This window comes from Saimiri boliviensis, chromosome 13 (assembly GCF_048565385.1).
Source record: "Saimiri boliviensis isolate mSaiBol1 chromosome 13, mSaiBol1.pri, whole genome shotgun sequence".
Classification (NCBI taxonomy): domain Eukaryota; kingdom Metazoa; phylum Chordata; class Mammalia; order Primates; family Cebidae; genus Saimiri; species Saimiri boliviensis.
Window position 1 is genome coordinate 97181313 of NC_133461.1, and position 27999 is coordinate 97209311.

The 27999-nt window shown below is 39.8% G+C and overlaps 1 protein-coding gene across 4 annotated transcripts in view; it reads left to right on the forward strand.

Annotated features, from left to right (window-relative positions):
• Positions 1-27999, forward strand: part of XPO7 (exportin 7) — an 89667-nt gene that overhangs the window by 36160 nt on the left and 25508 nt on the right. The window contains exons 1-8 of one of the 4 annotated variants that reach the window (XM_039461050.2): positions 11474-15031; positions 15551-15697; positions 17812-17905; positions 18420-18586; positions 20696-20788; positions 23815-23919; positions 25482-25647; positions 26574-26647. In XM_039461050.2, the coding sequence (XP_039316984.1) occupies positions 15011-15031; positions 15551-15697; positions 17812-17905; positions 18420-18586; positions 20696-20788; positions 23815-23919; positions 25482-25647; positions 26574-26647 (867 nt within the window). In that variant the 5' untranslated portion in view covers positions 11474-15010. Of the gene's footprint in view, positions 1-11473; positions 15032-15550; positions 15698-17811; positions 17906-18419; positions 18587-20695; positions 20789-23814; positions 23920-25481; positions 25648-26573; positions 26648-27999 lie in introns of those variants that run through there. The other 3 variants (XM_003937147.4, XM_039461051.2, XM_039461052.2) reach the window with 3 other exon arrangements.

Below are 27999 nucleotides of genomic sequence, written 5' to 3' on the forward strand. Positions count from 1 at the left end.
TTTTAAACTTAGCAATATGCATTTAAGTTCCTCTATGTCTTTTTGTAGCCAAGTTTGGTAATTATGAATAAAGCTGCTATAAACATTTGTGTACAGGTTTTTGTGTAGACATAAGTTTTCTAGTCATTTGGGTAAATACCAAGGACCGCAATTGCTGGATCATATGGTAAGAGTATGTTTAGCTTTGTGAGAAACTGCCAAACTGTCTTGTAAAGTGGCTGTACCATTTTGCATTCTCACCAACAGTTCCTGTTGTTCCACATCGTTGCCAGCATCTGGTGTTGTAAATGTCTTGGGTTTTAGCCATTCTATTAGGTGTGTAGTAGCATCTCACTGTTATTTTAATTTGCAATTTCTTGATGATAGATGATGTTAACCATCTTTTGCCATCTGTATATCTTCGGTAAGGTGTCTGGTCAGATCTTTTGACTATTTTTTTTTTTTTTTTTTTTTTTTTTTGAGATGGAGTTTCGCCCTACCCAGGCTGGAGTGCAGTGGCGCGATCTCGGCTCACCGCAACCTCCGCCTCCTGGTTCAGGCAATTCTCCTGCCTCAGCCTCCTGAGTAGCTGGGATTACAGGCACGCACCACCATGCCCAGCTAATGTTTTGTATTTTTAGTAGAGATGGGGTTTCACTATGTTGACCAGGATGGTCTCGATCTCTTGACCTCGTGATCCACCTGCCTCGGCCTCCCAAAGTGCTGGGATTACAGGCGTGAGCCACTGCGCCTGGCCCTCTTTTGACTATTTTTTTTAGTTGGGTTTTCTTATTGTTGAGTTTTAAGAGTTCTTTGTATATTTTGGGGATCAGTCCTATATCAGATTTTTGTGAATGAATGTTTTGTCTCATTCGGTAACTAGCCTTTTCATTTTCTTAAGCAAATTAGATTCTGTTTGTAAATGCAATTTCTATCCTGGAGATTGTAAGAACAAGTAATGCAATACGGAAAGAAGAGAGGGACCGAGGAATCCAAAGACTGCTGAAGTTCCTTGATATTCCTGTGGGTCAGTTTATGTATTTGGCCAGCCTAATAATATACCTAGGTATAATTGCTTGAATCTGAAATCCTTTTTATCTAGTCATTGCAAAACATAATGATGGAGCTTAGTGATTGGTGGCCTCAGAGAATTGGTGAGTGTGTGTTTTTGATCACTTCCTTTGCTCTGTTATATGTAATGCAGTGTGTAAATGGAGGTTTTAATAGGATTCTTCACTAAATACACCAAATAATCCGATTTGAATATTGTATCACATAGATAGTAAAAACATGAAATAATAAATGTGGGCCAGGCACAGCGGCTCATGCCTGTAATCCCAGCACTTTGGGAGGCTGAGGCAGGTGGATTATGAGGTCAGGTCACAAGACCAGCCTAACCAACATGGCGAAAACCCATCGCTACTAAAAATACAAAAATTAGCCAGTGTGGTGACATGTGCTTGTAATCCCAGCTACTCAGGAGGCTGAGGCAGGAGAATTGCTTGAACCTGGGAGGTGGAGGTTACAGTGAGCTGAGATCGTGCATTGCATTCCAGCCTGGGTGACAGAGCAAGACTCTGTCTAAAAATAAATAAATAAATAAATAAATAAATGTGCACTGGCCCAACAGTGTCCCTCTGCAGTAAAGCTTACATAAGAACTCCAACAAATAGCCCTTGGAAATCAGAACTTAATGAAGTGAGTTTATACAACTCTTTCTCATATTTTGACTCCTTTCATATCAGCCAATAGGCTATCATTTCCAGAACTTTAGAAGTCAATTGTTTGACCTTGCTTACTGTATGATAAACATCACTATTTATAAGGAAAAAAATTGACAATCTCAAGACAGTTATCACATCAATTTAAGTTATTTGAGATGTTGGTTAACATTCTTAGGAGTACTGAGCTATTATAGGATTGTTCTCCCAGTATGGGAGATAAATAAACTGCTTATAAAAATGTAGTTTCTAGGGAAATGGTAATATAGCAGAAAAGTTTATTTACATATGTAGTTGTTTCACACTGCAAATTTGGGTTCTCAAATAGCTGGGTATTGGCATCCTTTCTTCAAGTGATCTGCCTAGCCTGTATAATCTTTTATACTCAGCCATTTTCATAGCAGAGTACGTCATTTTGGTCTTTTAATATTGTCCATGCAGAATCAAGTTCCATGAAAGGCATTAAACAACCTTCCCTTTTATAAAGAAGGAAGTGAAGGTGGCAAAAGCCAGGCCTATGGGTTTTTTTTTTTGTTTTTTTTTTCCCTCCTTATAAGAACTCAAACTGCCTTTTTTCTTTGGAACATTAGTTAAAAATGATTGTGCATCTTTGTAGAAAAACTTTCCAAATTTAAAATACAGTGGTTATTTGTCAATTGAGGGCTTTTCTGTTCACTAAACTTCAACCTGGATTAAGATTAAATCTTAAATGAGAATTCTCATCCAGGTATTCTGTTCTCAGGTCAAAGTGGGCATTGGTGGCACAGATCTTGGTGATAATTCTGTGAATATGATTTGTCCCTTAAGCCACTCTGCTTGAATAAGGCCTGGTTGCTCTTTTTGTTTGTTTGTTTTTGAGACAAGAGTCTCGCTCTGTTGCTCAGGCTAGAGTGCAGTGGCATGATCTCAGATCACTGAAACGTCTGCCTTCTGGATTTAAGCAATTCCCTGCCTTAGCCTCCCTCCCAAATAGCTGGGATTACAGGCACCCGCCACCACACCTGGCTAATTTTTGTATTTTTAGTAGAGACAGGGTTTCATCATCTTGGTCAGGCTGGTCTTGAATTCCTGACCTTGTGATCCACCCGCCTGAGCCTCCCAAAGTTCTGGGATAACAGGCGCGAGCCACTGCACCTGGCCAGGACTGGTTGCTCTTAATGGCCAACTGAGAATTGTTGCCCTGAGATTTCCCTTCACCATCCTTTCAGAGATTTCCTTGAAATCCCTCTTCTCTGTTGGGTTTCATAGGATCAGTATGACCATATGACTCGTGTCTTGTATTCTGTGCTTACCTTATTTTCTTTTTTGACACACAGTCTTATTCTGTCTCCCAGACTAGAGTGGAATGGTGTGTGATGTTGGGTCACTGCAACCTCCGCCTCCCAGGTTTAAGCAATTCACCCAGCCTTCAGAGTAGCTGGGATTACAGGTGCCCACCACCACGCCCAACTGATGTTCGTATTTTTAGTAGAGACAAGTTTCACTATGTTGGTCAGGCTGATCTCGAACTCCTGCCCTAGGTGATTCACCTGCCTCAGCCTCCCAAAGTGCTGGGATTACAGGTGTGAGCCACCATGCCCAGCCCATGCTTACATTTTTATGGAATTACACTTACTTTGGTGTGAAGTATATTCCTTAGTAGCTCTTAGAAAAGGGGAGCATGGAAGATAGATTTTTGTGGCTTTTTTTTTTTTTTTTTTTTTTTTTTTTTTTTTTTTTTTAAGATGAGGTTTCACCATCATGGCCAGGCTGGTCTTGAACTGCTGACCTCAGGTGATCCACCCACCTGGGCCTCCCAAACTGCTGATTACAGGCGTGAGCCACCGCGCCTGGCCGATTTTTGTGGCCTTAAACCCCCAAAGATAGTTCTATTCGCATGTGATTCTGTCCTTGGCTGAGTATAGCCTTCTATGAGACGGAGTTTCGCTCTTGTTACCCAGGCTGGAGTGCAATGGCACGATCTCGGCTCACCGCAACCTCTGCCTCCTGGATTCAGGCAATTCTCCTGCCTCAGCCTCCTGAGTAGCTGGGATTACAGACACGCACCACCATGCCCAGCCAAAGTTTTGTATTTTTAGTAGAGACGGGGTTTCACCATGTTGACCAGGATGGTCTCGATCTCTTGACCTCGTGATCCACCTGCCTCAGCCTCCCAAAGTGCTGGGATTACAGGCATGAGCCACCGCGCCCGGCCTGCTGGAGCTTTTTCTTTAGAGAATTTTACAGAAATTGTTCTGTTGGCTTCTTGTTTCCAGTGTTGCTTTTGTGATGTCCGGAGTCATCTGATTCCTGATCCTGTTGTTTTGTTTTGTGTGTGTTTCTCTGTCTGCTAAAAGCAGCTTATAGAATCGTCTCTTTGTCATCAGGTTTCTGAGGTTTCACAGTAGTGTAGGTTGACTTTCATGTATTCTGCTGGCATTAGGTGGACACTTTCAGTCTAGCAGCTTATGTTCTTCAGTTCTAGGAAGTTATTTGAAATTATTTTGTTGATAACTTCCTTTCCTTCACCATTCTCTGTTCTCCATGTAACTCCGGTTAATTGGATGTTAGACCTATTGAACTGGGCCTCTGATTTTTTTAAACTTTGCTCATTCCATCTTGGTCCTTTTGCTCTGTTTGTGAGTTTTAACTTTATTTTCCCACCTTTCTTTTTATGTGATACGGAGTCTTGCGTTGTTGCCCAGATTGGAGTGCAGTGGCGCAGTATCAGCTCACTGCAGCCTCCACCTCCCAGGTTCAAGTGATTCTCCTGCCTCAGTCTCCTGAGTAGCTGGGGCTACAGGTGCCCACCACCATGCCCAGCTAAGTTTTGTATTTTTAGTAGAGACAGGGTTTCACCATGTTGGCCAGGCTGGCCTTGAACTCCTGACCTCGTGATCCACCCGCCTCAGCCTCCCAAAGTGCTGAGACTACAGGTGTGAGCCACCGCCCATAGCCCTTCCCACCTCTCAGTAGAATATTTTGTCGCTGTCATCGTGTGTTTATTTTCTAACATCTCTTTTTTTTTTTTTTTTTCCTGGAGCATCCTATTCCACATCTTTCATCTTTTGTTTTTGTGGTCAAGTTTTCTTCTCCCTATATAGTTTTACTTGTTCCAGATTGCTTTCTGCTTGTTTAGCTGTCTGTCTTGCATGTTAAAGGCTTTCTTCAGGTTATAATACTTGATTATTTGCTCATTATCAAGATTAAGAGAATACAAAGCCGACTGGAAGCTTTGAAAGCATGGTGAGGCTTGTCTGCTGAGGCATTACAAGAGGGTGATCGGGTGTGCAGTTTGTGGGGTAACCCGCATATTAGTTTATATGCAACTTTTTGCCTTGTAACTCATGAGATTCTCAGGGGAAAATCTTCTAAGCTCCTGCCTAAAGAGTATGTCTACACACTGAAATTTCTGTGTGGAATCCAGTGAGGGAAGACTGAGTGGCACTCCTGCTTCGTCAGCCTATTTGCTACAGGGTGCCCATAGCTTCAGATGTGCTTTTGTGACTGGCTTGGTTTCTCCCAGTCCGAAGACAAGAACAGTTACTGAGAGGTGTACAGTGAAGAGGACTATCTGGGAATCTCACTTCTCAGATACTTTCACCCTGTTTCTCCTTGTTTGGGCCACCCCACTTCACCTTAACATCTGAGCAGGTAGCATAAATGGGGTTTGTTTTCAGCTTTTCTCACTGCTGGCTAGGGATTTGGTTTTCTTGGGTCATTTAAGTCAGTTACTGTTGATTTTTTTTTTTTTTATTCTAAAATTATGTTGTTCCTTTTCTTGTCTTCCCTATCTATCCTGTGGGATCGTGAGAGTTTAGGGGTTTTCTTTTGTTTTTAATACCTTTAGTATTTTAGTTGAGTTTTGGAAGGGAACAAAATTAGATATGTGATCAATCTGCCATTTTAAATAAGAAGTTCCTTTGGAAGCTTTAAGAGACTTAGCCAAATGTTTTTGTTTTGTTTTGTTTTGTTTTGTTTTGTTGTTGTATTTTTGAGATGGAGTTTCGCTCTTGTTACCCAGGCTGGAGTGCAATGGCACGATCTCGGCTCACCGCAACCTCCGCCTCCTGGGTTCAGGCAATTCTCCTGCCTCAGCCTCCTGAGTAGCTGGGATTACAGGCATGCGCCACCACGCCCAGCTAATTTTTTGTATTTTTAGTAGAGACGGGGTTTCACTATACTGACCGGGATGGTCTCGGTTTCTTGACCTCGTGATCCACCCGCCTCGGCCTCCCAAAGTGCTGGGATTACAGGCTTGAGCCACCGTGCCCGGCCAGCCAAATGTTAAGACATTCTTATGAAGTGACTACTGTGTGCCAGACAGTCTTGTACTTTCCATTTCCATCCTGTGCATGCACTGTGCTCACTAAAGTCATAGTATATGCATAATTAATACAAATGGCGATTTAAGCAAACATTTGAGACAGTTGTACAGACATTAATATGGAAATTATGTTGGCTAATAAATACTCTCGTTTGAACAAATCCCCTTTAAGAGTGGCATTAAATATAGTTATATGGGGAAATATGTACTGAATCCCATCCAGTGATGCCAGAAATGGAACTGATCCTCATTATTCCTGTTGTCATGTTCTAGAAAGTCACCAAGAACACCGAATTAGCAAATACTGACCCATTGCTCCTTGGGCACATATAAGGTTAGATTCAGGCCAGCCTCTGGTCACAACATTTGCATCAAACAAGCAATATACAACTTTGTTTTATTTGTGTTTTGGTTTAAAGATACTTTATAATACATGTTATTGATTTATTAACATTAAACTAATGACCAAAAGCACAATAACTCATGACTGAATTATTTAACATACAATTTTGCTGTAAGGTACATCATAGCCTTCTTGAAATTAGGAGCTAGACATAAACAGCACTTCAGCAATCTGTGGGCCATTTTAAGCGGTGGAATTACCAACAAAAAGCACAAAACTGCAAGAAACATGGCAGTAAAAAAAAAACCCTAAAGGACCTTACGCTTGTTTACAGTGTGAAAGCCGAAACAAGAAGGCAAAGCAAGGCCTGCATGGTTGCTCACACCTGTAATCCCAGCACTTTGGGAGGCTGAGGTGGGCAGATCACCTGAGGTCAGGAGTTCGAGGCCAGCCTGGCCAACAGTGGGAAGCCCTGTCTCTACTAAAAATAGAAAAACGAGCTGGCGTGGGAGGCTGCGGCAGCAGAATCACTTGAACCCCGGAGGCAGAGGTTGCAGTGAGCCGAGTTCGCACCACTGTACTCCAGCCTGGGTGACAGAGCAAGACTCTGTCTCAAAAAAAAAAAAAAAAAAAAAGAAGGCAAAGCATGGCAGTGTTCAACCTCAGCTGGGAATGTGTAAGTCAGGTGACTCAAATTGTTGACCACTCTGTCCATGTCCATGTGCGTGAATGACTGCGGAAGTGCCCTGAGCAAATATTGATTTGATGGTTACATTTTAGTGAGTAGTTGAATTCACAAAAACTGAATCTTGGAATAATGAGGATGAATTACATATTTTATCCCCAGTACCCCTGGTCCTACAGGGAAACGGCATTTATAATCCCCTTAGAAGAAACAGTGCAGATTTTGTGTGCATTTATCGAAGCAATCTAAAAGCTGCTGTTCTCCAGAGTTTTGGGTAGCCAGTAGAATCGATAATAGCCAGTAATGGTTATCAATTTACACACAATACTTCATTGACTTTTACAACCTTGGGAAGTGGGTGTTATTTGTATGTAAAAGAAAGGGAACATGTTTGAATGATTTGAGTAACTCAAATCACGCTCCTACAGTAGTAGATGGAGCATTAAGGATTTGTCTGCCACCTAAAATCTTAACTATTACTCTGTATTGAATCAACTCCAAAAGAAACCTTATTCCTGCTACTAGGTAACTCAAGTTGTTTTGTGTTTTTTGCAATCACAGGGATGTGAGTGTTACCCAATTTATTTTTTAAAATGTCATTCTCACTTTAAAAACAAATTGTCCTAATCATCGTTTTCATGATCATTTTAATATTTGTTTACTTGGAATTCTGATTCACTAATATAGTTAAAATACGAAAGATAGTATATTACAATCAAAGAATTTTATAACTGGAAGTGTCTTTTAAGGTGCAGTGGATCACGCCTGTAATCCCAGCGCTTTGGGAGGCAGAGGCGGGTGGATCATGAGGTCAGGGGTTCGAGACCAGCCTGAACAACATGGTAAAGCCCCGTCTCTACTTAAAAATATAAAAATTAGGGCCGGGCGCGGTGGCTCACGCCTGTAATCCCAGCACCTTGGGAGGCCGAGGCGGGTGGATCATGAGATCAAGAGATTGAGACCATCCTGGCCAACATGGTGAAACCCCGTCTCTATTAAAAATACAAAAAAAATTAGCTGGGCATGGTGGTGCGTGCCTGTAATCCCAGCTACTCAGGAGGCTGAGGCAGGAGAATTGCCTGAACCCAGGAGGCGGAGGTTGCGGTGAGCCGAGATCGCGCCATTGCACTCCAGCCTGGGTAACGAGAGTGAAACTCCGTCTCAAAAAAATATGTATATATAAAAATTAGCCAGGCATGGTGGCATATACCTGTAATCCCAGCTACTTGGGAGGCTGAGGCAGGAGAATCACTTGAACCTGGGAGGCGGAGGTTGCGGTAAGCTGAGAGCGCGCGTGTCATTGCACTCCAGCTTGGGCGACAGCAAGACTGTCTCTCTCTCACACACACACACATACACAAATATATATATATATATATATATATATATATGTACTTTACATATGAGAAAGTGAAGTTCCTGGAAGTTAACTTAACCAGGTCACACATTTAGGTAGCAAGACCAGTATTTAATGATCCAGTATCAATTGAACTCTTTTTCTCTAAGTTTTATGTAGCTCCTTGTGTTTTAACCAAATTTTGTGACGCAGTAGTACCCAAAGTTAAACCCAAATCTGTTGTTGTCCTATCATGCACACTACTTTTTAAGTTTGACCTTCTGGAATGAACCACTGATAAGAGACAAAATTGCAGGAGAGCAAGGGGAGACAACAACTGTTTACAGAGGAGCCGTGGCGAACTAGAGAGAGCCTGCCCAGTAAAGCACTGCCTCTGTGACCCGTCAAAATGCAGGCCCAGTGTTTTCAGAGCTCTAATTTTTCATAGGAAGCTGGAAAACCAGATAGTATGAAATATTGTCAACTGTGTCACTTTAAAACCACAGTGCAGGACAAAAAACAAAAATCAGTATGGGCCAGTTTTAGGCTCCCAGATTGAAACCCCTTTAGAGGATTCACCTTGTACTGCAGCTTTCATTCTTCCACACCATTAGTGACTGTGAGAAAGTATCCCCGCCAGTTTCTAGTGATAACTTAAGTGAATTCTTTTGGGTTAAACTTATAAGTCAATAAACCATTAAGTGACTAGGTTCAGTATGGCTATTTACTTCATGAAGTAATGTGTTTACATGTGTTTTGGCCACGTATTACCTACAACGCAAAGATCATCTGTTTATTACAAGTTAGAATTGATTAGTATTTTGAAGTTAAATGTAGAATTTTGCAGTCTCATATGGTAGCAGACTTGCCATCCTTATCTCATGCACGCCAGGCTCTGGCATAGCCTTATCACTGCGGAAAACATATATTTTATCTTGTTTTACCGCAATAGATGTACACAGCATCTGCAACCAAAAAGTGTTACTCACTCTCTTAGCCTTACCCTAGTTCTTCCCAATAAACTAATGGGAGTCATGGTTATAAAAGCATTAAGTGTTGTAAAACTAGAACATTCTGAATCTAAAGTGCAGTTGTAGGTTGTTGATGAAAACTTCTTTCCATTAGTATTAAAAAGTAATCGATGACTATAAGTAAAGAATTTGGTGGCATTCATCCATACATACAGAAAAATGAATTATAAATATACAAATAATTAAAATATGCAAATTAGAAATTCACAAACTCAGTGAATTTTCATAAACTGTACATGCCTGGGTAACTAGCATACAAATTAAGAAATGAAACACCCATACTGCTCTTGATGGGTATTTGGCTTTCTGTTTGGGAACTATTATATTTAGTGCTGCCATGAATAAGCTTGGTACACATCTCCACTGGATATATATCTAGGAATGGAGTAGCTGGGTCATAGGGGGTGTTCTCTTCTTCCTCTTCCTCCTCTTCCTCTTCTTCCTTTTCCTCCTCTTCCTCCTCTTCCCCTTCCTCTTCTTCCTCTTCCTCCTCCTCCTCTTCTTCCTCTTCCTTTTCCTCCTCTTCCTCCTCCTCTTCTTCTTCTTTCTTCTTTCTTCTTCTCACACTATCACCCTGGCTGGAGTATAGTGGCATGATCACAGCTCACTGCAGTCTTGACTTTCCAGAATTGGACAATCCTCCTGTCTCAGCCTCTTGAATACTTAGGATGACAGGGTCTCTACCACCATGCCCAGCTAATTATTATTTGTTGTTGTTGTTTTGTTGTTGTTATTTGTAGAGACGGGGTCTCCCTATATTACCCAGGCTGATCTTGAACTCCTGGGCTCAAGCAATTCTCCCACCTCAGCCTCCCAGAGTGCTGGGATTGTAGGTATGAGCCACTGTGTACAGCCTTCATATGTGTACGTTTATACTGCCAGTTTTCTAATGTATTTGAATCAATTCAAACTATACTAGCAACACACAAGTTGTAGTTGTTCCACATGCTTGATCTTGGCTTTTTCATTTTAGTCATTTGTTTTTCGTTTTGAGACAAAGTCTAACTCTGTTGCTAGACGGGAGTGCAGTGGCAAGATCTTGGCTCACTGCAACCTCCACTTCCTAGGTTCAAGCAATTCTCCTGCCTCAGCCTCCTGAGTAGCTGGGACTATAGACATGTGCCACCACATTCAGCTAATTTTTATACTTTTATTAGAGACAGAGTTACGTCATGTTGGCCAAGCGGTCTGGAACTCCTGAAGTCATGTGATCTGCCCATCTCAGCCTCCCAAAGTGCTGGAATTACAGGCGTGAGTCACCACGCCTGGCCTCATTTTAGTCATTCTAATGGTTATCTCATCCTGGTTTGAATTTACATTTCCTGATGAGTATTGAGGTTGCACACCTTTTCATTTGCTTATTGGCTGCTTGGCTTACTCTCTTGTAAAGTACATAAATAAGTATTTGGCACTGACGTGGTAAACTTTTTCCTTAAACTGAGTTTTAAAAATAATAGTGTGCATTTATAAACATTCTTATTGAAAGAGCAAGCAAGTTTGCCCTGTGAACTCTATTGCAGTAAATTACTTTTTTTTTTTTTTTTTTGAGACGGGGTTTCGCTGTTGTTACCCAGGCTGGAGTGCAATGGCACGATCTCGGCTCACCGCAACCTCCGCCTCCTGGTTTCAAGCAATTCTCCTGCCTCAGCCTCCCTAGTAGCTGGGACTACAGGCGTGCGCCACCATGCCCAGCTAATTTTTGTATTTTTAGTAGAGACGGGGTTTCACCATGTTGACCGGGATGATCTTGATCTCTTGACCTCGTGATCCACCCGCCTCGGCCTCCCAAAGTGCTGGGATTACAGGCTTGAGCCACCGCGCCCGGCCCAGTAAATTACTTTTGAGAAGTCTGCTGATAAATCTATAAACCAAGATGACTTTGGCCACCATAATTGCCTTTCATATAAATTTATAAACAAGAAGAAATCTTGAATGGTCTTTTCAGGCCACCAAAGCTGCCAGCATTGGTAAGAAAAAGAAAATAGAATTAGTAATAAATGCAAGCGTTGTTTTTTAGCCTTGGGAATAGCTTTTTGTCTGTTTGGTTTTATGAATTGTTTTATGAATTCTGATTGTTAACAGAATAAGCTGTTAATTATTAAAATATTACTAATGTGAAGAGTTAATTTAGGAAAAAAATGTAACATAAATTGCCCTTTTAAAAAAATGCTTATTTTTACAGTTGTTAGGATTTTTTTCTTTCTGCTGACAGAGGAATGCATGTATATCTAGGAGTGGAATAGCTGAGTCATAGGGTGTTCTTTTCTTCTTTTTGGTCAGAATTTCCAGAGTTATAGAAATTCAAAGTTTATCATCTTCTCATCTCCCAGAGACAATTAAGTTTGATTTGTATTAATCCAAGTTTTCTTCTATAAATTTACTAACATGCGTCACAAATTATAACATACTCTACATACTGTTTTGCCATTTGCCTTCTAGCTATAACTGCTGTTACTAAATTTTTAAGTTTATTATCTGTGATAATTGGTTACTCAATTATTGACTCTAAGAATGCCTTATTAAATAGATAAAAATGTAATTTGTATGTCAATTTTATTAACCTTCTAGGTTCTTAAAATGGTTCATTTTCTGGCAAGGTTCGGTATAAATATTTTAATTTACTCAACATAGTGTTTCCCAGTACACAGAAAAATTACAACCAAGGCCGGTGTAAGTGAAAAGGGTGAAAGTGGCTTGGGTTTCCACAATTCTTTTTACATTTGTGGCATTTGAATTGTGATAATTCAGCTACAAAAATGGTAAACCTAATCTAAGTTCATTAGAAAGTCTCTGGATTGTGCCTACACTTAGTAATATGATGGCAGCTTCTCCTCATCTCAGGTGGCTGGGTGGCAGTCAGGTTAAGAATGTGCTCCTCACAACACCTGCAGATCTGACTGGTCACCCAAGGATTATGCTTGTGTCTAGTTCATTACTCAGTTTTATTGGGAATGTCATTGAGTTTTTACTAAAAGCATGAATCCTAGTCTCTGACTGAAAGTCTCCATGTGGATTTTTTTAAGCAGTGAGGCTAATTTAAAAGTATAACCATTGGGCTATTTAAAGAGCGATATTATACAAATAAAGTAAAATCTGAGGTATTCTGCTTTGTAGTATAACGTCTAATGTGCAAACAAAATCTTTATTTTCCCCTAATCTAGTGGCAGCTTGTCAGGCAAATCATTGTATTCTAAGGTGTGTAATCTCAACAAATCTCATCTTATATTGAAATAAGAATAACTGAGCTGCATTTTCTCTACCCAAGTTGAATAAACTATATAATACTGGTGTTGCTAGATATTAAAGAAGATGCATTCTTTTAATAGCTTCATTGTAATTATGTTGGTGAAATTGGTCTGTTTCTAGGTTTGGAAATTAATCCCCTTGAGTTTCTTATACTAAAAAGCAGTACTTTGCCAGCTGAAGATCACCTTGCACTTTTATAAAGCATTTCACCAAATATGCTTTTCTATTCCAGCAAGACCAGGCAGAAGTTTCTCCATGGAGTGTAGGCAATTTTTCAGGAATGGAAAATAGACATTCTTCTCTGGAGGATTTTCTCTGACCAAAGTGGCATCACAGAATAGATATCCTTAATGAGAACTGGCAAATAGGAAAACACTGGACATAGATGTTATCATGCAAAGGAGTGTGCTGTGGTGTGTTGTTTGCCACCCTTAATGTGAAGTACTGGTTTTAATAGCTAATCAAATAATGGTAGGATAAATTATTTTATGCTAGGGCAAAAAAAAAAAAAAAAAAAGGCGATTCAAAGAACCTAACCATTAGATTTGTTTTGGAAACACTGGTAACCAAAGGAGCATAAATGTTAATGTCTCAGTCTTCTCTCCTTCATCAGTAGTGTGGGCAATCCAAATAAAATGACCCTGTTTTTCAGATGTTTCCACTAATTGTTTGGGAAAACAAAATTGTTTCCCATTTGTTCTTCTGGGAACAAAAAATGGAGCTTTCTTTCTTCAAACTGTGTAAATGGTCAAATTGTGTTTTTGTTTTTTAAACAGTCTTGTTTCCTGAGCTGAGAACTCATTACCAGACTTACCCTGCAGTATGTTTTGTCTGCTAAATTAAAGCAAATCAAAACAAAACAACAACAAAAAACCTGCTATAACCTGCGTTTAGGTTTTTAGCAGTGAGGAACTACCTGTGACAGATGCTTAGCCATTGTCATGTAAACAACTTTGTTGTAATAAACATAAACAGGAGTTGCAGTGGGGGAACCATGGGAACTGATCAGACTTTAAGGAGAGTCATTTACCTTAAGCACCACGACTGTTTAGGGAGTGTCTGTTCAGGATGTTGAAAAGCTTAAAGTGTGTGATAGCTGTGGACATTCAGAGGCTGCTGCGACTCCCCAGTACCTGATGCCAGGTTTTATAGCAGCTTAGATTTTAGTGACAGTGGCTTTCTCTTGATGTCTCTCTTGTTACCTATTTTCCTAAATAATTTTTTTCTTTTAAGGGAATCATCATATAGGAGTGGGGAAAAACAGACTTCAATGTTGAAACATAATTTTGTGAAGGAGATTTAATGCCTTGCTTAGGAATAGAAGTGGTTATAATTAAACTGATTCAGTGTTCAATAGGGTCTTGAGCAGTGTTGCCAAGGATAAAAATGGCTTTTGCATGTATTTTATGGAATGTATGTAATTAGCCTTATCTTCTTGTGTTCATACGCCATGTGAATAAACTCAGGTCCTACTTGTAGAACTTTATTGCTTGACATCTGACTTTGCAATTGCAGTTTTCTCTGTGCTTTTGAATTGAAGAATATTTTAAGCAGAATCCCTGGAAGTCAGAGAGAAACAAGTTAAACGTAAGCCTAATCAAAATCCCAAGATGTTTTAGAAGATGGTTTGTTTTGTTTTCAGGGCAAGGTTTTTTAGTTCTTTCAGTAGCTCTCTGAAGTGAGACTGACGATCTTAGGGTGTCAATATTCATCGTTCTTGTTTCCTTGAGTGTGGGAAATTTATTCATCAGGTTGAGTAAAATATGAATCCTACCCTAAGGGCTTTCCTACATAGTGGAAAAGCTGTGATTTATAAAGACATAGTGAACTAAAGTGATAATGAAAAGCCTTGGGCAGACTTGCTGTGTAATATATTTTAGGCAATTTACACAGATTAGTTTGCTTAATTATTTTTGTTCTTGTCAGAATTGTCCTTTCTAATAGTAGGATCCCTCAAACTGCACTTGCTGCTGGTGAAAGTAGGCTCCAATTTTTTCTTAAAGTCCAAACCATTCCTTTAAAGGTTAACAGATGTTTACTCTCCGCTTAAGTCAGTGAAAGGTGATATTTAAGTATAGTCTTAACTAGTTAGTTTCCTCTTTGCCTTTAAACACTGCATTAAGTGCAAGTATATATGCATCCCTGTGGGGTTTTGACCAAAGCACACACCCATACCCCTTCCTGCCTCCCTGGAACTGGTTCAAGATTTGGAAAGAAGAGTTTGCCTGTGGGCGTTTCCCTTGTCTTATCTCTGAGTGAGCATATGCTAGGGTTGAATTTATTTTGACCCTTTCATTTTAAATTTGGAACTGAGGTAAGAGTTTAAAGTGCAACAGGAGAAGAGAGTCTGCTGAACTTTAAACATGAGGGATCCAGGGAGGAAGGTGCGTAAATACATCCTGAAGCTTTCTCTAGAGGTTTTCTCATACAGGTGACTTTTTATGCATGTACGTTATTGTAAACTAATAACTACTACTTAAAGAAATATTTAAAGCTATATGAAAATGAATGGGGCACTTACATCATGTTTATGTGCTTAATTTTAGTAGCTGTGCCTCTAGTATTTCACACTTTTTACATTAATAGCAGAATAAGTAAATTCTGAATTTTTATTTGAAAGTCTTTTAGGAAAGCTTAGGCTGGGTATTTGCAAGGAGAAAAATGTATCATGTGTAATTGATCTTCAAGGGAACGATGAAAAAGTATATAGGTATTTTCTATAGCATCAAATAAAGAGACCTATAAATGGTTATTAGGTAAAGGTTACCCAGGTCCTCCTCAGAGTTCAGAATCAATTGTTTCTTTACTGATTATTATTTATGTTTGTTCGTTAATTTTAAGTATAGTTGTGCTTGCATTTATAGTAGGCTTAACTGATTTCTTTCGCGACTGATCTTTTCCAGAGCCTGGCCCAACTAGAGAATCTGTGCAAACAGCTGTATGAAACCACAGATACAACCACTCGACTCCAGGCAGAGAAAGCCTTGGTTGAATTTACCAACAGCCCTGATTGCCTGAGCAAGTGCCAGCTACTCCTCGAAAGAGGAAGTGTGCGTAAGATCTGAAAATCCTAAAGGATAACGGGCGCTTAGGAAACTTTATTCTGGTTCTCTGTGTAGGGATGGCTTGGGATAGCTTCTGTTCCCTTATTTTTCTAGGTGTCCCTGACTTATTTTCACTTTTAAAAAGCACCGTGTTTGTCAGGTTGGCAAAATGGCCATACATACAGCCTCATGAAGAAAATCTCTTTGAACATGTATTTTTGTTCTGTAATTTTTCATCCTAAATTTCCAGAACTTGTTTTCTGCTTTTACATTTAAGTGCCACATCCTATCCTTTCCAGAATAAGATAGGGTTGTAGATAAATGACCTTTTTAATCCTGAGTCCTAGTATAACATCCTCAGTCTTCTCTGAGTTTTGCATCCTCTCTGCCATGGCAACTGTTTATTGCCTTACAAATCCAGGAAAAGTGACCTTGACAGTGAAATTACAGGAGATTGTAGGATTTTAAATGGGATTAGAACCTCCTCTAGCTTAAAAATGGCATTGCAGTGATCAAAATAATGTTTCTAATGAGGTTTAATTTGATAAAAATCACTGTCTTTGGCAAGATGGCCACAGTCCTACAATAAGGCATCCTGAGAGGCAGATCCCAACCAGACTTCAGCAGTAAGCACTGGGCTTCTTTCAACAAAGTGGCGACATGAAATACAGTCCTCATATTTCTCCTAATGCTCAAACAGCTTCCCAGTCGTGCTTACCTATATTACCCTCTTTCACATATGAAAGGGAAAGCACCAAGGAAAGGCACATATATTAACCCTCATTCTTATATGTGTGGAAAAGGTGAAAATAGAAAAGATCATGCCATGTGGTATTCTGAACAACAGTGATCCCTAAAGAACTGGTTAATCAAAATTTGCTTTCCAAAAAGTAGCCTTAAGACTGCAACAAAATGTTAAAAAAATGAACGTTAATTAGTGGAGAGGATACAATTCTAGGTGACTTTATTTTTTATTGTTTATATAATAAATAGAACAAATTATAATTGGTTGAAATTACCGCTTAGAGGTGGAGGGGTGTGACTTTCCCCCCAAATATTTGAATGACACAAAGTCATGGTCAGAGACTGTGTGGTGGTCTAAGTTTTATGCATATAGTGTTTCGTATATTTCTCTTAAATCACTTGGTGTTTGAATTGATGCACTTGTATTTGTCCTGTGGGAGATGCCCAGCTTGCTCTGCCAGCTGACTCCTGCTGGAGCGACAGTATAGTCTCTCTCACCACTAATCTTAAATGTTTATACCTGGTGATATTATGTAATACTAACATAAATGGATAGCCTGAAGGACTACCATCTTTTTATTTATTTATTTTTTTTTAAGACAGGGTTTCATTGTGTTGGTCAGGCTGGTCTTGAACTCCTGACCTCAGGTAATCCACCTGCCTTGGCCTCCAGAGTGCTTGGATTACAGGCGTGAGCCACCACGCCTGGCCAGGACTACGATCTTCAGGACTTCTGTTTCATAGAAGATTGTCCTTGACCCTTGATTAAAATATTTTAATGGTCTGAGCCTGTTCCTGTTTTATGGCATTGTATTATAATACAGCCACATGGAGGAATTCTTCCATGCCTCCTTATGCATTGTGATCGAGTGGAATGCTTTGATTCTCCCTAAGTTTCAGACTTGTTAAAGTGACATTTGAGAATGTGGTAAACCTATTCCATTGCTTAATACTTCTTTTTTTCCCTAATATCATGCCATGAAATATTTTGAGGTGATAGTGAAATATCATACAGATAATAAGGGGAGATTTCTTGGTTTAAATGAGGGGAGAGGTTTGTTTTTTTTTTCTATCTCTTTCTGAAAAGATGCCCTCTAGTGTCTGTCCCTCAGAGTGAAGCAGATATTTGTGTTAGATTCAGACTGATCATGCTGTTCACTTTATCTTGCCTGTTGTTCATTGTTGAAGTCGGCTAAATAAACTTAGGCTGTGTGGTTCATTTCTCCTCAGAGCGATAGACCCTCTAAAACCCAGAGGATCAAGTATGCCAAAACTGATTCCCTTTTCTTGAATCTGAGCACAGATCTCCAAGTAAAAAACCTTGTGACTGGCTTGCCGCATACAATCTTAAGTCCTTTTTCCCTCTCTTTTCACAGTCCTCTTACTCCCAGTTACTGGCAGCTACATGCCTTACCAAGCTTGTATCACGCACAAACAACCCCTTACCATTGGAACAGCGAATAGATATTCGTAAGTGGAGAATTTTCTGTTCTGTCTTGAAGAAAATAGTTTGTTTAGTGATGTGCTAGTAATAGTCAAGTGTATGTGTTTGTTCAATGACGTGCTGAGATTGCTAACCATACAGAATGTCTAGAATCCAATTTGTTTCCAGAATTTTGAGCTTATGAAAGTGAAGGGCCCAACACAATTAATTCTAGATAAAGCTCTTTACTGCCGCTAATAACTAAGAAAAACATTGTTAACAATTTTGAATTCTGTGTAGATCACATTATTTAGTTACCCAGGGGTAGAGTCAAGGCCGCTATACTGCAAATTCTTCATGTGACAAAATAAAATTCTGAATTAAAACACTTACTGATCTTAAATTTGAGGTCTCAGTAGCAGAAATAATTAAGACAGTTTGTGTTGAATAGTCTACCTTTATAGTTTCCTGGCCATTTAGCATGTCTAAAGATACACGCCCTTCTCTGGCAGAGCTTTCTATTACATGGATTGGTTTTTGTTTGTGTTTTTTTTTAAATAGGGAACTATGTGCTCAATTACCTTGCCACTCGACCGAAGTTGGCTACTTTCGTGACACAAGCACTTATTCAGTTATATGCCAGAATCACAAAACTGGGCTGGTTTGACTGTCAGAAGGATGACTATGTCTTCAGAAATGCAATCACAGACGTCACAAGGTTTTTACAGGTACAGTGTATATATTTGATGTAATGGGAATGGGAGAACCAGCATGTGTACACACACACACACACACACACATATTTACCTACTTTTTGAACATGATACAAAATGGAATTATTTGATATATTCTCTTCTGCATGTTTTTACCCTTAATATGTCTTGGCAGTATTTGCATGTTGGCAAAAAACAATCCGTGTCTCATCCTTCCAAATTCCTATATATTTACTTTCTTTGCTTTTTTTTTTGACTGTTAAATTAATACTTCAGTGAATAGCCCAGTACATATATTTTGAATAGGTATGTTTGTAGGGTCAATTCCTAGCCTTGGAAAGATATTTCCAAATTATCCTCAAAAAAGCTATACAGCATGCCCTTTGTAATGATGGTTAGGTCAGCAGTAGACCACATACACAACAGCAGTCCCATAAAATTATAATGGAGCTGACAAAGGAGCCTAGTGACGTTGAGCTGTCTTAATGTCGTAGCACAATTTATTAAGCAAGTTTAGTATAGCTTAAATGTACATATTTATAAACTCTATAGTGGTGTACAGCAATGTCCTAGGCCTTCACATTCACCCACCACTTTCTCACTGGCTCACCTAGAACAACTTCCAATCCTGCAAGCTCTGTTCACAGTGAATGCCCTATACAGGTATAGCTTTTAACAAAAAAATATTTTATAGTGTATTTTTACTTTATCTTTGCTATGTTTCGATACTAGGACAGTCACTTGCTGTACAAGTTTGTGCCTAGGAACAATAGCCTATACCATATAGCCTTGGTGGTAGTAGACTGTACCATTAGGTTTATGTAAGTACACTCTATGATGTTAGCACAACAATGAAATTCCCTAATAACACATTTCTTAGGATGTGTCGCCATTATTAAGTGACTCATGACTGTATCTACTTTATACTTAACACCAAGAGTTTATAAGAGGACCTGCTTTCCTATGCCTCAGCCCTGGAAGCTAAACTTCAATTTTTCCAATTTAATAGGTTAAAAAAATTGGTATCACATTGTATGGGTTATGAGTGAAACTGGACAAATTTTCAGATATGTATTTGTTGCTTATATTTGTTTTTCCGTGAACTTCTGTTTATGTCTTAAGCACATTTCCTTAGATGCTTTGCCTTTTGCTTATTGGTGTATGCAGTCTCTTTGTAAAGTGTGTTGCCTTTTTGTCATTTAGCTTAGTAAATGCGTTTTGCAGTTTACCTTTTTTGAATGTATATGCTATAATGCTTATGGGAATTTTTTTAATGTAAAAGTTTTGGGCCGGGTGCGGTAGCTCAAGCCTGTAATCCCAGCACTTTGCGAGGCCGAGGCGGGTGGATCACGAGGTCAAGAGATCGAGACCATCCTGGTCAACATGGTGAAAACCCGTCTCTACTAAAAATACAAAACATTAGCTGGGCATGGTGGCGCGTGCCTGTAATCCCAGCTACTTAGGAGGCTGAGGCAGGAGAATTGCCTGAGCCCAGGAGGCGGAGGTTGCGGTGAGCCGAGATAGCGCCGTTGCACTCCAGCCTGGGTAACAAGAGCGAAACTCCATCTCAAAAAAAAAAAAAAAAAAAAAAAGTACGTTTCGGGGCCAGGTGCGGTGGCTCAAGCCTGTAATCCCGGCACTTTGGGAGGTCGAGGCGGGTGGATCACGAGGTCAAGAGATCGAGACCATCCCGGTCAACATGGTAAAACCCCGTCTCTACTAAAAATACAAAAAATTAGCTGGGCTGGTGGCGCGTGCCTGTAATCCCAGCTACTCAGGAGGCTGAGGCAGGAGAATTGCCTGAACCCAGGAGGCGGAGGTTGCGGTGAGCTGAGATCGTGCCATTGCACTCCAGCCTGGGTAACAGGAGCGAAACTCCGTCTCAAACAAAAAAAAAAAAATAGTTTTAAATTTTGATGAAGTCAGATTTGTGCGTCTTCCTTTGTGGTAACAGGTTTTATGTCTGGCAAAACAACAGTTTTAAACTATGATTCCTTGCTGCCTTGTCTAGGCAGTTTCATTACGGACACAGGAACCCGTCATTCAAAAGCATGAGTGCATTCCAGATGCCAAAACCAAGCACACCTGACAACTCTTTCTACCCTATGCTTTATTTTTACCCAGGATAGTGTTGAATACTGCATCATTGGCGTCACAATTTTATCTCAGCTAACCAATGAAATTAATCAAGTAAGTGCTACAGCCTTCCTCATTGAAGTAAGTGCCATATTTTTTCTTAGTATTGGTGTTTTCTGCTGTGTGTGGGATGATCTTTTTTGGCAGTTGTGTGCTTTTGCGGTAAGTGATTAATGCCCTTTTGAAACAAAACAGTTCCATTGGGTTTTCCTCTGTAAGTGCAACTCACCTTACTTTTTGTCCTGTTCCCTGTCTGTCTCCAGGATATTTTCCCCTTGCAACTTAGCTTTTTTTGTTGGTATTAATTTTCGTTTTAGAGATAAAAGCAATCAAAATCATAACGAAATACTGCCTTGCCTATGAAAGAGAATGACTTCAAAGAAGGGGCTGGGCGCTGTGGCTCACACCTGTAATCCCAGCACTTTGGGAGGTGGAGGCGGGTGGATCATGAGGTCAGGAGTTCGAAAGCAGCCTGACCAACATAGCGAAACCCTGTCTTTACCGAAAATACACAAAATTAGCTGGACGTGGTGGCGGCCGCCTGTAATCGCAGCTACTCAGGAGGTTGAGGCAGGAGAATCGCTTGAACCTGGGAGGTGGAGGTTGCAGTGAGCCGAGATGTCGCCATACTCCAGCCTGGGTGACAGAGTGAGACTCTGTCTCCAAAACAGAAAAAAAGAACCATAAAGGTGGACCTTTTGTATGCCCCTTCTGCTCCTCTATACCTTGAATTGTTTAAATAGTCACTGATGTGACAGAGGACTACAGAGGAAACACCAGTGGCTTTCTTTTGCTCTGGCTATATTTTAGTCTTTTACTTTTATGCAGCTAAAATTTTGTGATTACAGAATAGACCCGTATCAATATTAGTTATAACATCTTACCCTTAAGTTGGCGGCATATTAATTATATTAGCATTACCATTGCTATTGCTCATAATTATGCAGACATTTTTATTAACCTTGAGAAATCTTAACTGTGAGTTGAATATTTCAAATGTGTTAGCTTATAGCCTGTGAAAATTGAGAGTCCATGTTGTGTTCTCTAGCCATGTGCAATCCCCACTGTGGTCTGTAATTACCAAAATAATAACAGCTTACACTTTTGAGTGATTACTGTTAAACACCATTCTAAGCACTTACAGTAAATAATTTTATTCTCAGAACAGTCATATGAGGTAGCTACTGTGGTTATCCCATTTTATGGATCAGGAAACTGAGGCACATAAAGGGGAAATTACTTGCCTAAGGTTTCACAAGCAACAATGTGTGAATCGAACCCAGATAGTCTTATTCTAGGGCTTGTGTTCTTAACAACTAATGTACTATTTAACCACCCTTACCTTCACAGAAGAGCAGATGCATTAACTGAGGATAGAGATTGTGGGCTTCATCTTTTCCCCTTTGAAGCTTGGCCCCACATAGTACATCAATTTTTATGTATATATAATATATATATAACTTTTTCAAGATTTTACTTTTCTTGAGAAAATGATGAAATTGTGTATTTATTTTGTAGTCATTCTCTGCATTATGATCAGTATAACAGATAATATGATAAATAATCAGCAATACCTTTATTATCTAAGACACATGATAACACAATGACAGAAGCAAGAATTGGAGAATATTTTCAGCCTTTAAATCATTTGAATTTTTCATTGTTTTGTGGTTGTCACATTCAAAAAAGAAAGTATATTTCTGTCACTATTCTTACCTAGAACCTAGAAATAAAATTAAGGAAGACTTGATTGTCTGTAATCTTGCTGCTTTAAACTTTAATGTTTCAAAAAGAAAACGAGTCTTCTCTTGGATGAATTGATCAGTAAATAGGAGAGATTTAAGCTTTCAGTAAATGGTTAGACTGAAAATACTCCTGACAACCTTGAAATTATTTTATTCCACATACTGAGTACCTACTGTGTGTTAGAACTAGGAGCATACTAAAGAAGTAAAAGATTTAGTTCTTGCCGGATACAGTGGCCCACGCCTGTAATCCCAGCACTTTGTGAGGCTGAAGCGGGCGGATCACGAGCTCGGGAGTTTGAGGCTAGCCTGATCAACATGGTGAAACCCCATCTCTACTAAAAATACAAAAATTAACTGGGCATGGTGGCTCATGCTTGTAATTCCAGCTACTCAGGAGGCTGAGGCAGGAGAATCACTTGAACCCAAGAGGCAGAGGCTGCAGTGAGCCAAGATCATGCCATTGCACTCCAGTCTGGGTGACAGAGTGAGACACTGTCCCAAAGAAAAAGAAGATTTAGTTCTTAGCCACAAAAACATTTATAATTTAGCTGAAAAGACAAGAACAGCGAAATAAGTAAGAGACCAATACAACCATTTAAATTGTTTTCACTTCTGGTATATATGCAGTATGTTGAAATAGGTTAGAAAAGGAGGCAAATATTACAGGCTGTTGTCATTTGAAAATTCTGCAGTAACTTCAGCTTTGAGGGTTTTTTGAGTTTTGCTTACCAAAATCAAAGCCTGTTACTCTGTCTGTGGGTGTTTTAAGAGATAGGATCTCACTCTGCTGCCCAGGCTGGAGTGCAGTGGTGCAGTCGTGGCTCACTGCAGCTGTGAATGTCTGGGCTCAAGGCCCTCCTGCGTAGCTGGGACTTACAGGCATGCACCACCACACAAGTTTTTTTTTTTAAGTTTTTAGAGGTAGTTGGGGAGTCTCACTGTGTCTGCTCCTGGGCTCAAATGATCCTCCTGTCTCACCCTCCCAAAGTTCTAGGATTTACAGGGGTGAGTCACCACACCTGGCCCATTAAGCCACAGTACAACATGAAAGTAATTATTAGTAATGTCTGCCAACAATCTATGTTTTATCTCCCAGAATATGGAGGAAAATAAGAAGTTGCAGCAGAGGTATCCATCCTTTTGTTTTCCCTCTAAGCTAGAAAGAAAGGATATCCTGGCTATTAGCAGTTTATATCCTCCATCTTTTCACTAGATACGGTTTCACAGTAATTTAAATGTCAAAAATGTATTTTAGGTTTATGTTGCTCTTATTGGAAATCCTAGCTTATTTGAAGTCTGCATGAAAAATTCTTTTTTTGTAATTAATTCTTTGCCTTGGTTTCTTCTTTGTCTGCACAGGCAGACACCACTCATCCTTTAACCAAGCACAGAAAAATAGCCTCCTCTTTTCGCGATTCATCATTATTTGATATCTTCACACTTTCCTGCAACTTACTAAAACAGGTGAGCATGTATTTTGGGTCATGTTTCCCAGTTTCTTTTGAAAGAATGAGAATGGATGGCAACTTGTTAAATGTCAACTTTTAACTGACACTATGAGAATTTAGACATCTCTTTAATCATCATCTCTTACGTAAGACTCATAGAGGTGTTGAAGGAACGGGTCAGAGTGACCACTTTTCTGTTTGGTCACTTTTCTGTTTCAGATCAATTCCTCTAGGTAAAGAGCAGTAAGTGAGTGCTTATCCCATACTCCTTATCTTAAAGGAATCTAGTTTGCCTAACTCAGAGTTTAAAGTTCTGTTGTTGTTTTTATAACCACGTAAAATCTTTCTACATGGTGTGAAAGCGTGTTAGTTTTACAGCATTTGGATTCTTAGTGCTCTGAAAGCAGGTTCAGACTACATTGTTAGCATACAGAAACCAGGCTGGTTCCCCTGCTCCCTGCTGGGTTAAAAGCAGCACATAAACAAGCAACATCTGTAAGGAAAAGTAGATTTTGAATTTTTAACATCCATTTAGATTTAATAACCTAGAGGGTAGACAGTATCACATAAGGAAATTACCTGTGTTAAAGTCGAAAGTTGGTGTTTCAGTTCATTTATTGATAGAGCTGAACTGAGAAGTGTTAAGCTGAGAGTTCCACACCGTCACAACCCAGCTAGGATGCTTTGTCCTGTAGAAAACTAAATCGGGTTCGCCTCTGGCTTTTTGTTCATTTTTGCGGTTTTGTTCTCATTTTCCAACATTTCCCAGTTTTAGTTTTAGAAGCCAGTTTGTATTCTTTCTGTTATTCCAGTTAATGATACTCATCTCTTTCCTCAATTACATAGTTTTACCTTAGAATTCCCAAATAATCCTTGGGTTAAGCAAAGCTGCCTGGCAAAAGCTGTTGCACCCCCTGGAGGGGAAAAGGTTTTGAGAAAACTAAGGATTGAATTCTTACTGATACCATCAGGAACAAATAGTTAGCCAGCCAGTCATGGAGGCTCAGCTGGTACAATCTTGCAATGGGACAGGCACAGTCTGTCAGCTATGGACAGTACTCACCTGTAGTCTGTAGGTACATTGCAGATGAATAAATAAAATTCAGTGATGATTTTAATTCTGGTTTAAAAGATTTTTGGTGATGGTGGTGGTGAAAAAGAGGAAAGAAAGTATGGCAGGGTATTAAGCGTCTTCAGAGCTCCCTCCACAGTTTAATCCCATTCCTGTCTAGGAATAACTAGGATCTCACATGCCAGTAAAATGACCACAGGAGCCGTATTGCCTCAATTCTCTGTGGCCATTATGTCTACATTGTGTGAGGAGTAAGTGTTTAAAAGGGGCTTTCTTTAAATACCAACTTTATGTTTTTATAGTAAACATATTTTCATAGTATAGAAGGAACCAGGTATTTTCATAGTAACATTAAGGTGATAGAAGTACCGTGTCTTTGGAGTGAAGGGGACATTTTACTATGCTGAACTGCAGCCCTCCTTTTCTGGCTTAATAGCCTTGGAGTCGGAGCAAGCTGGGAAGAGAGGAGTGATTTCGGAGGGCTCATTATGTGGTAATTTTTACAGGCTTCAGGAAAGAATCTAAACTTGAATGATGAAAGTCAGCATGGCTTGCTCATGCAACTGCTCAAGCTCACTCATAACTGCCTCAACTTTGACTTCATCGGCACTTCAACTGATGAGTCCTCAGATGACCTGTGTACAGTGCAGATTCCCACCAGCTGGAGATCAGGTAACAGAACTTCCTCCATCTCAAAGGCTGTCACTCCCCTACAGAGTGTCTGTAGGATGATCTAAAGAACTCCTGTGTATTCTGAGGGAGAACTGAGAAAAAATTCTGACTTTTTTTTTTTTTTTTTTTTTTTTAAAGACAGGGTCTCACTCCGTCACCCAGGCTGGGGTACAGTGACACGATCGCAGCTCACTGCAGCCTCAACCTCCGGGGCTCAAGCAGTCTTTCCATCTCAGCCTCCCAAGTAGCTAGAACTATAGGCACGTGCCACCACACCCAGCTAATTTTACTTATTTATGTTTTATAGAAGTGGAGACTCACTATGTTGCCCAAGCTCATCTTGAACTCCTGGGCTCAAGTGATCCTCCCACCTTGGCCTCCCAGTGCTAGGACTACAGGTGTGAGCCACCGTGCCCGGCCAGTCACATCTGTTTTATAATATGGGGAAGGTTGTTGGAGTAATAGACCTCCCAGTGTCAAAGAACTTTTAAAATTGCTGATTAATAATAGATATGTATTTCACCTTCTTGCATTAACTGCCTAGAGACTTCTTTAATCTATTTAGGATAATATCTATCCTTAAAAACAAAATCAAACAGAACAACTTGTTTTTATGTTTGTCTTTGTGTTCCAGAAGGATAAAAGTTTTAAATTATTTTTATGGACAGAGGTGTTTGGATTGCCTTAAGTTCTCTGAGAATCGAAAGGAAGAATCTGTTTCTTAGAGAAGCTAAGAGTACTTTCAAAAGGAGAAATGAAAAAGGAAAACCAAAAAGCCCCTATTTGCTTATCGCTTCCAAATGAAATAAATATTCTGTAAGCTAAGTAGGCAGAAGGATATGCTCCCTGATGTATAGTGCCGGAAGTATGCCAGCAGCAATGTGCATACCTAATAAAGTGATGTCTTTTGTCTATTCCTTCCCCAGCATTCTTAGATTCTTCAACTCTGCAGCTGTTTTTTGACCTGTATCATTCCATCCCTCCTTCATTTTCACCTCTGGTGAGTCAGGACCACTGTTTCTTAATGCAAACCTATTTCTAGAAGATAGCAATGGTGAATGAGCCTTATGTTCATTTGTTTTATAAAATTATAGAAATAAGGCATAGAAATACTAGGCTAGTTATCTAGTCTTTTGAGATTAAGCTTGTAGCCTAAAGGTTCTAGCCATAAAGTCTTAATTATTTTTAAATTATTCCTGTGTAAAGGCCAGTTCCTGCAGATGGTCAAGCTCTTCTGGGTCTCATCTTGTATCTGACTTTATGCTCTTCCTCAAATATCCACAGGCTAGCACATGGGGATTCACCTAATACTGTCTAGTTGAACTATTAAGATTGTCCTGGCTCAGAAAACCCCTCAGGTGTACATTAGATTGTGATAAATGGAATCTGTGATCGGAAGGCTAATTTGCATACTTACCCTGAATAACATTTGAAAGCTATCGGGAATGATGTGTTTCTCCTTTAAAGCCATAATTAACCTAAAATTTCAAAAGTCATTCAGGTTCTAAAATACTATTAGTCTGGTATTTCAGATTGTTGGTGTAAAATACTGGTTGGTGTTATACACAAAATATATAAAGAAAACACAGTGACATAATGAGTGGTGTGCATAGTATTTGTGCAGTAGAGGACTTTTCTGGTCATCGTAGCACTTCTCCAAATTCATAGACCTTCGTTTTAGCCAAAACATGATTCAGTGTTGTTGGGTGTATCATTAAGGTCACTTCAAGAAAAGGTAGCACAGTCAAGAGGGATAATTAAGAAAGGACTACTTACAAAGGTGTGAGTAAAATTAAGCGACACCAACATGGGTGGTGGTGCATGCCCCTGGGTCTGGCAGTAGAGGAGAGCCTCAAAGGGCAAGTGAAGGAAACCTGGAGAGAGCTGAAGCTGTGTTATAGAGAAGGGCTGGACAAGAACTACAGCCATCAGTAGAAAAACTGCTGGATGGTCATAGCCAGCTGGATGGTTGGAAGAGGAGTACCTTGTTCCTTCTGCCCTCTGAGCTTCTGCTGGTACTTTCCATTGGTTGAAGCTAACTAGAAGCCAAAGGGCAAGGGAGCTTGGCTGCTGTCCTCAACAGAGGTCAGCCTCCTAGGGAACAAGACGGGGTGGAGAAGGGTCGAAAGTAGATCTAGAGGGGCAGACAGAGAGTATAAATATCTATAAATATCTAACACAGCAAGAGTGGGGAAATGTCTTCAAGGGTAAGGTGCTTTTTTGGGGGGGGGGGGAGGCCGGATACGATATGCTTATTTCTTTATATCATGTAATGAATTAAGCACATCATATCTGCATGTCAAACTCAGATTAGCCAAGAGAAATAAATCTAAAACTTTAAAGTACAAATTA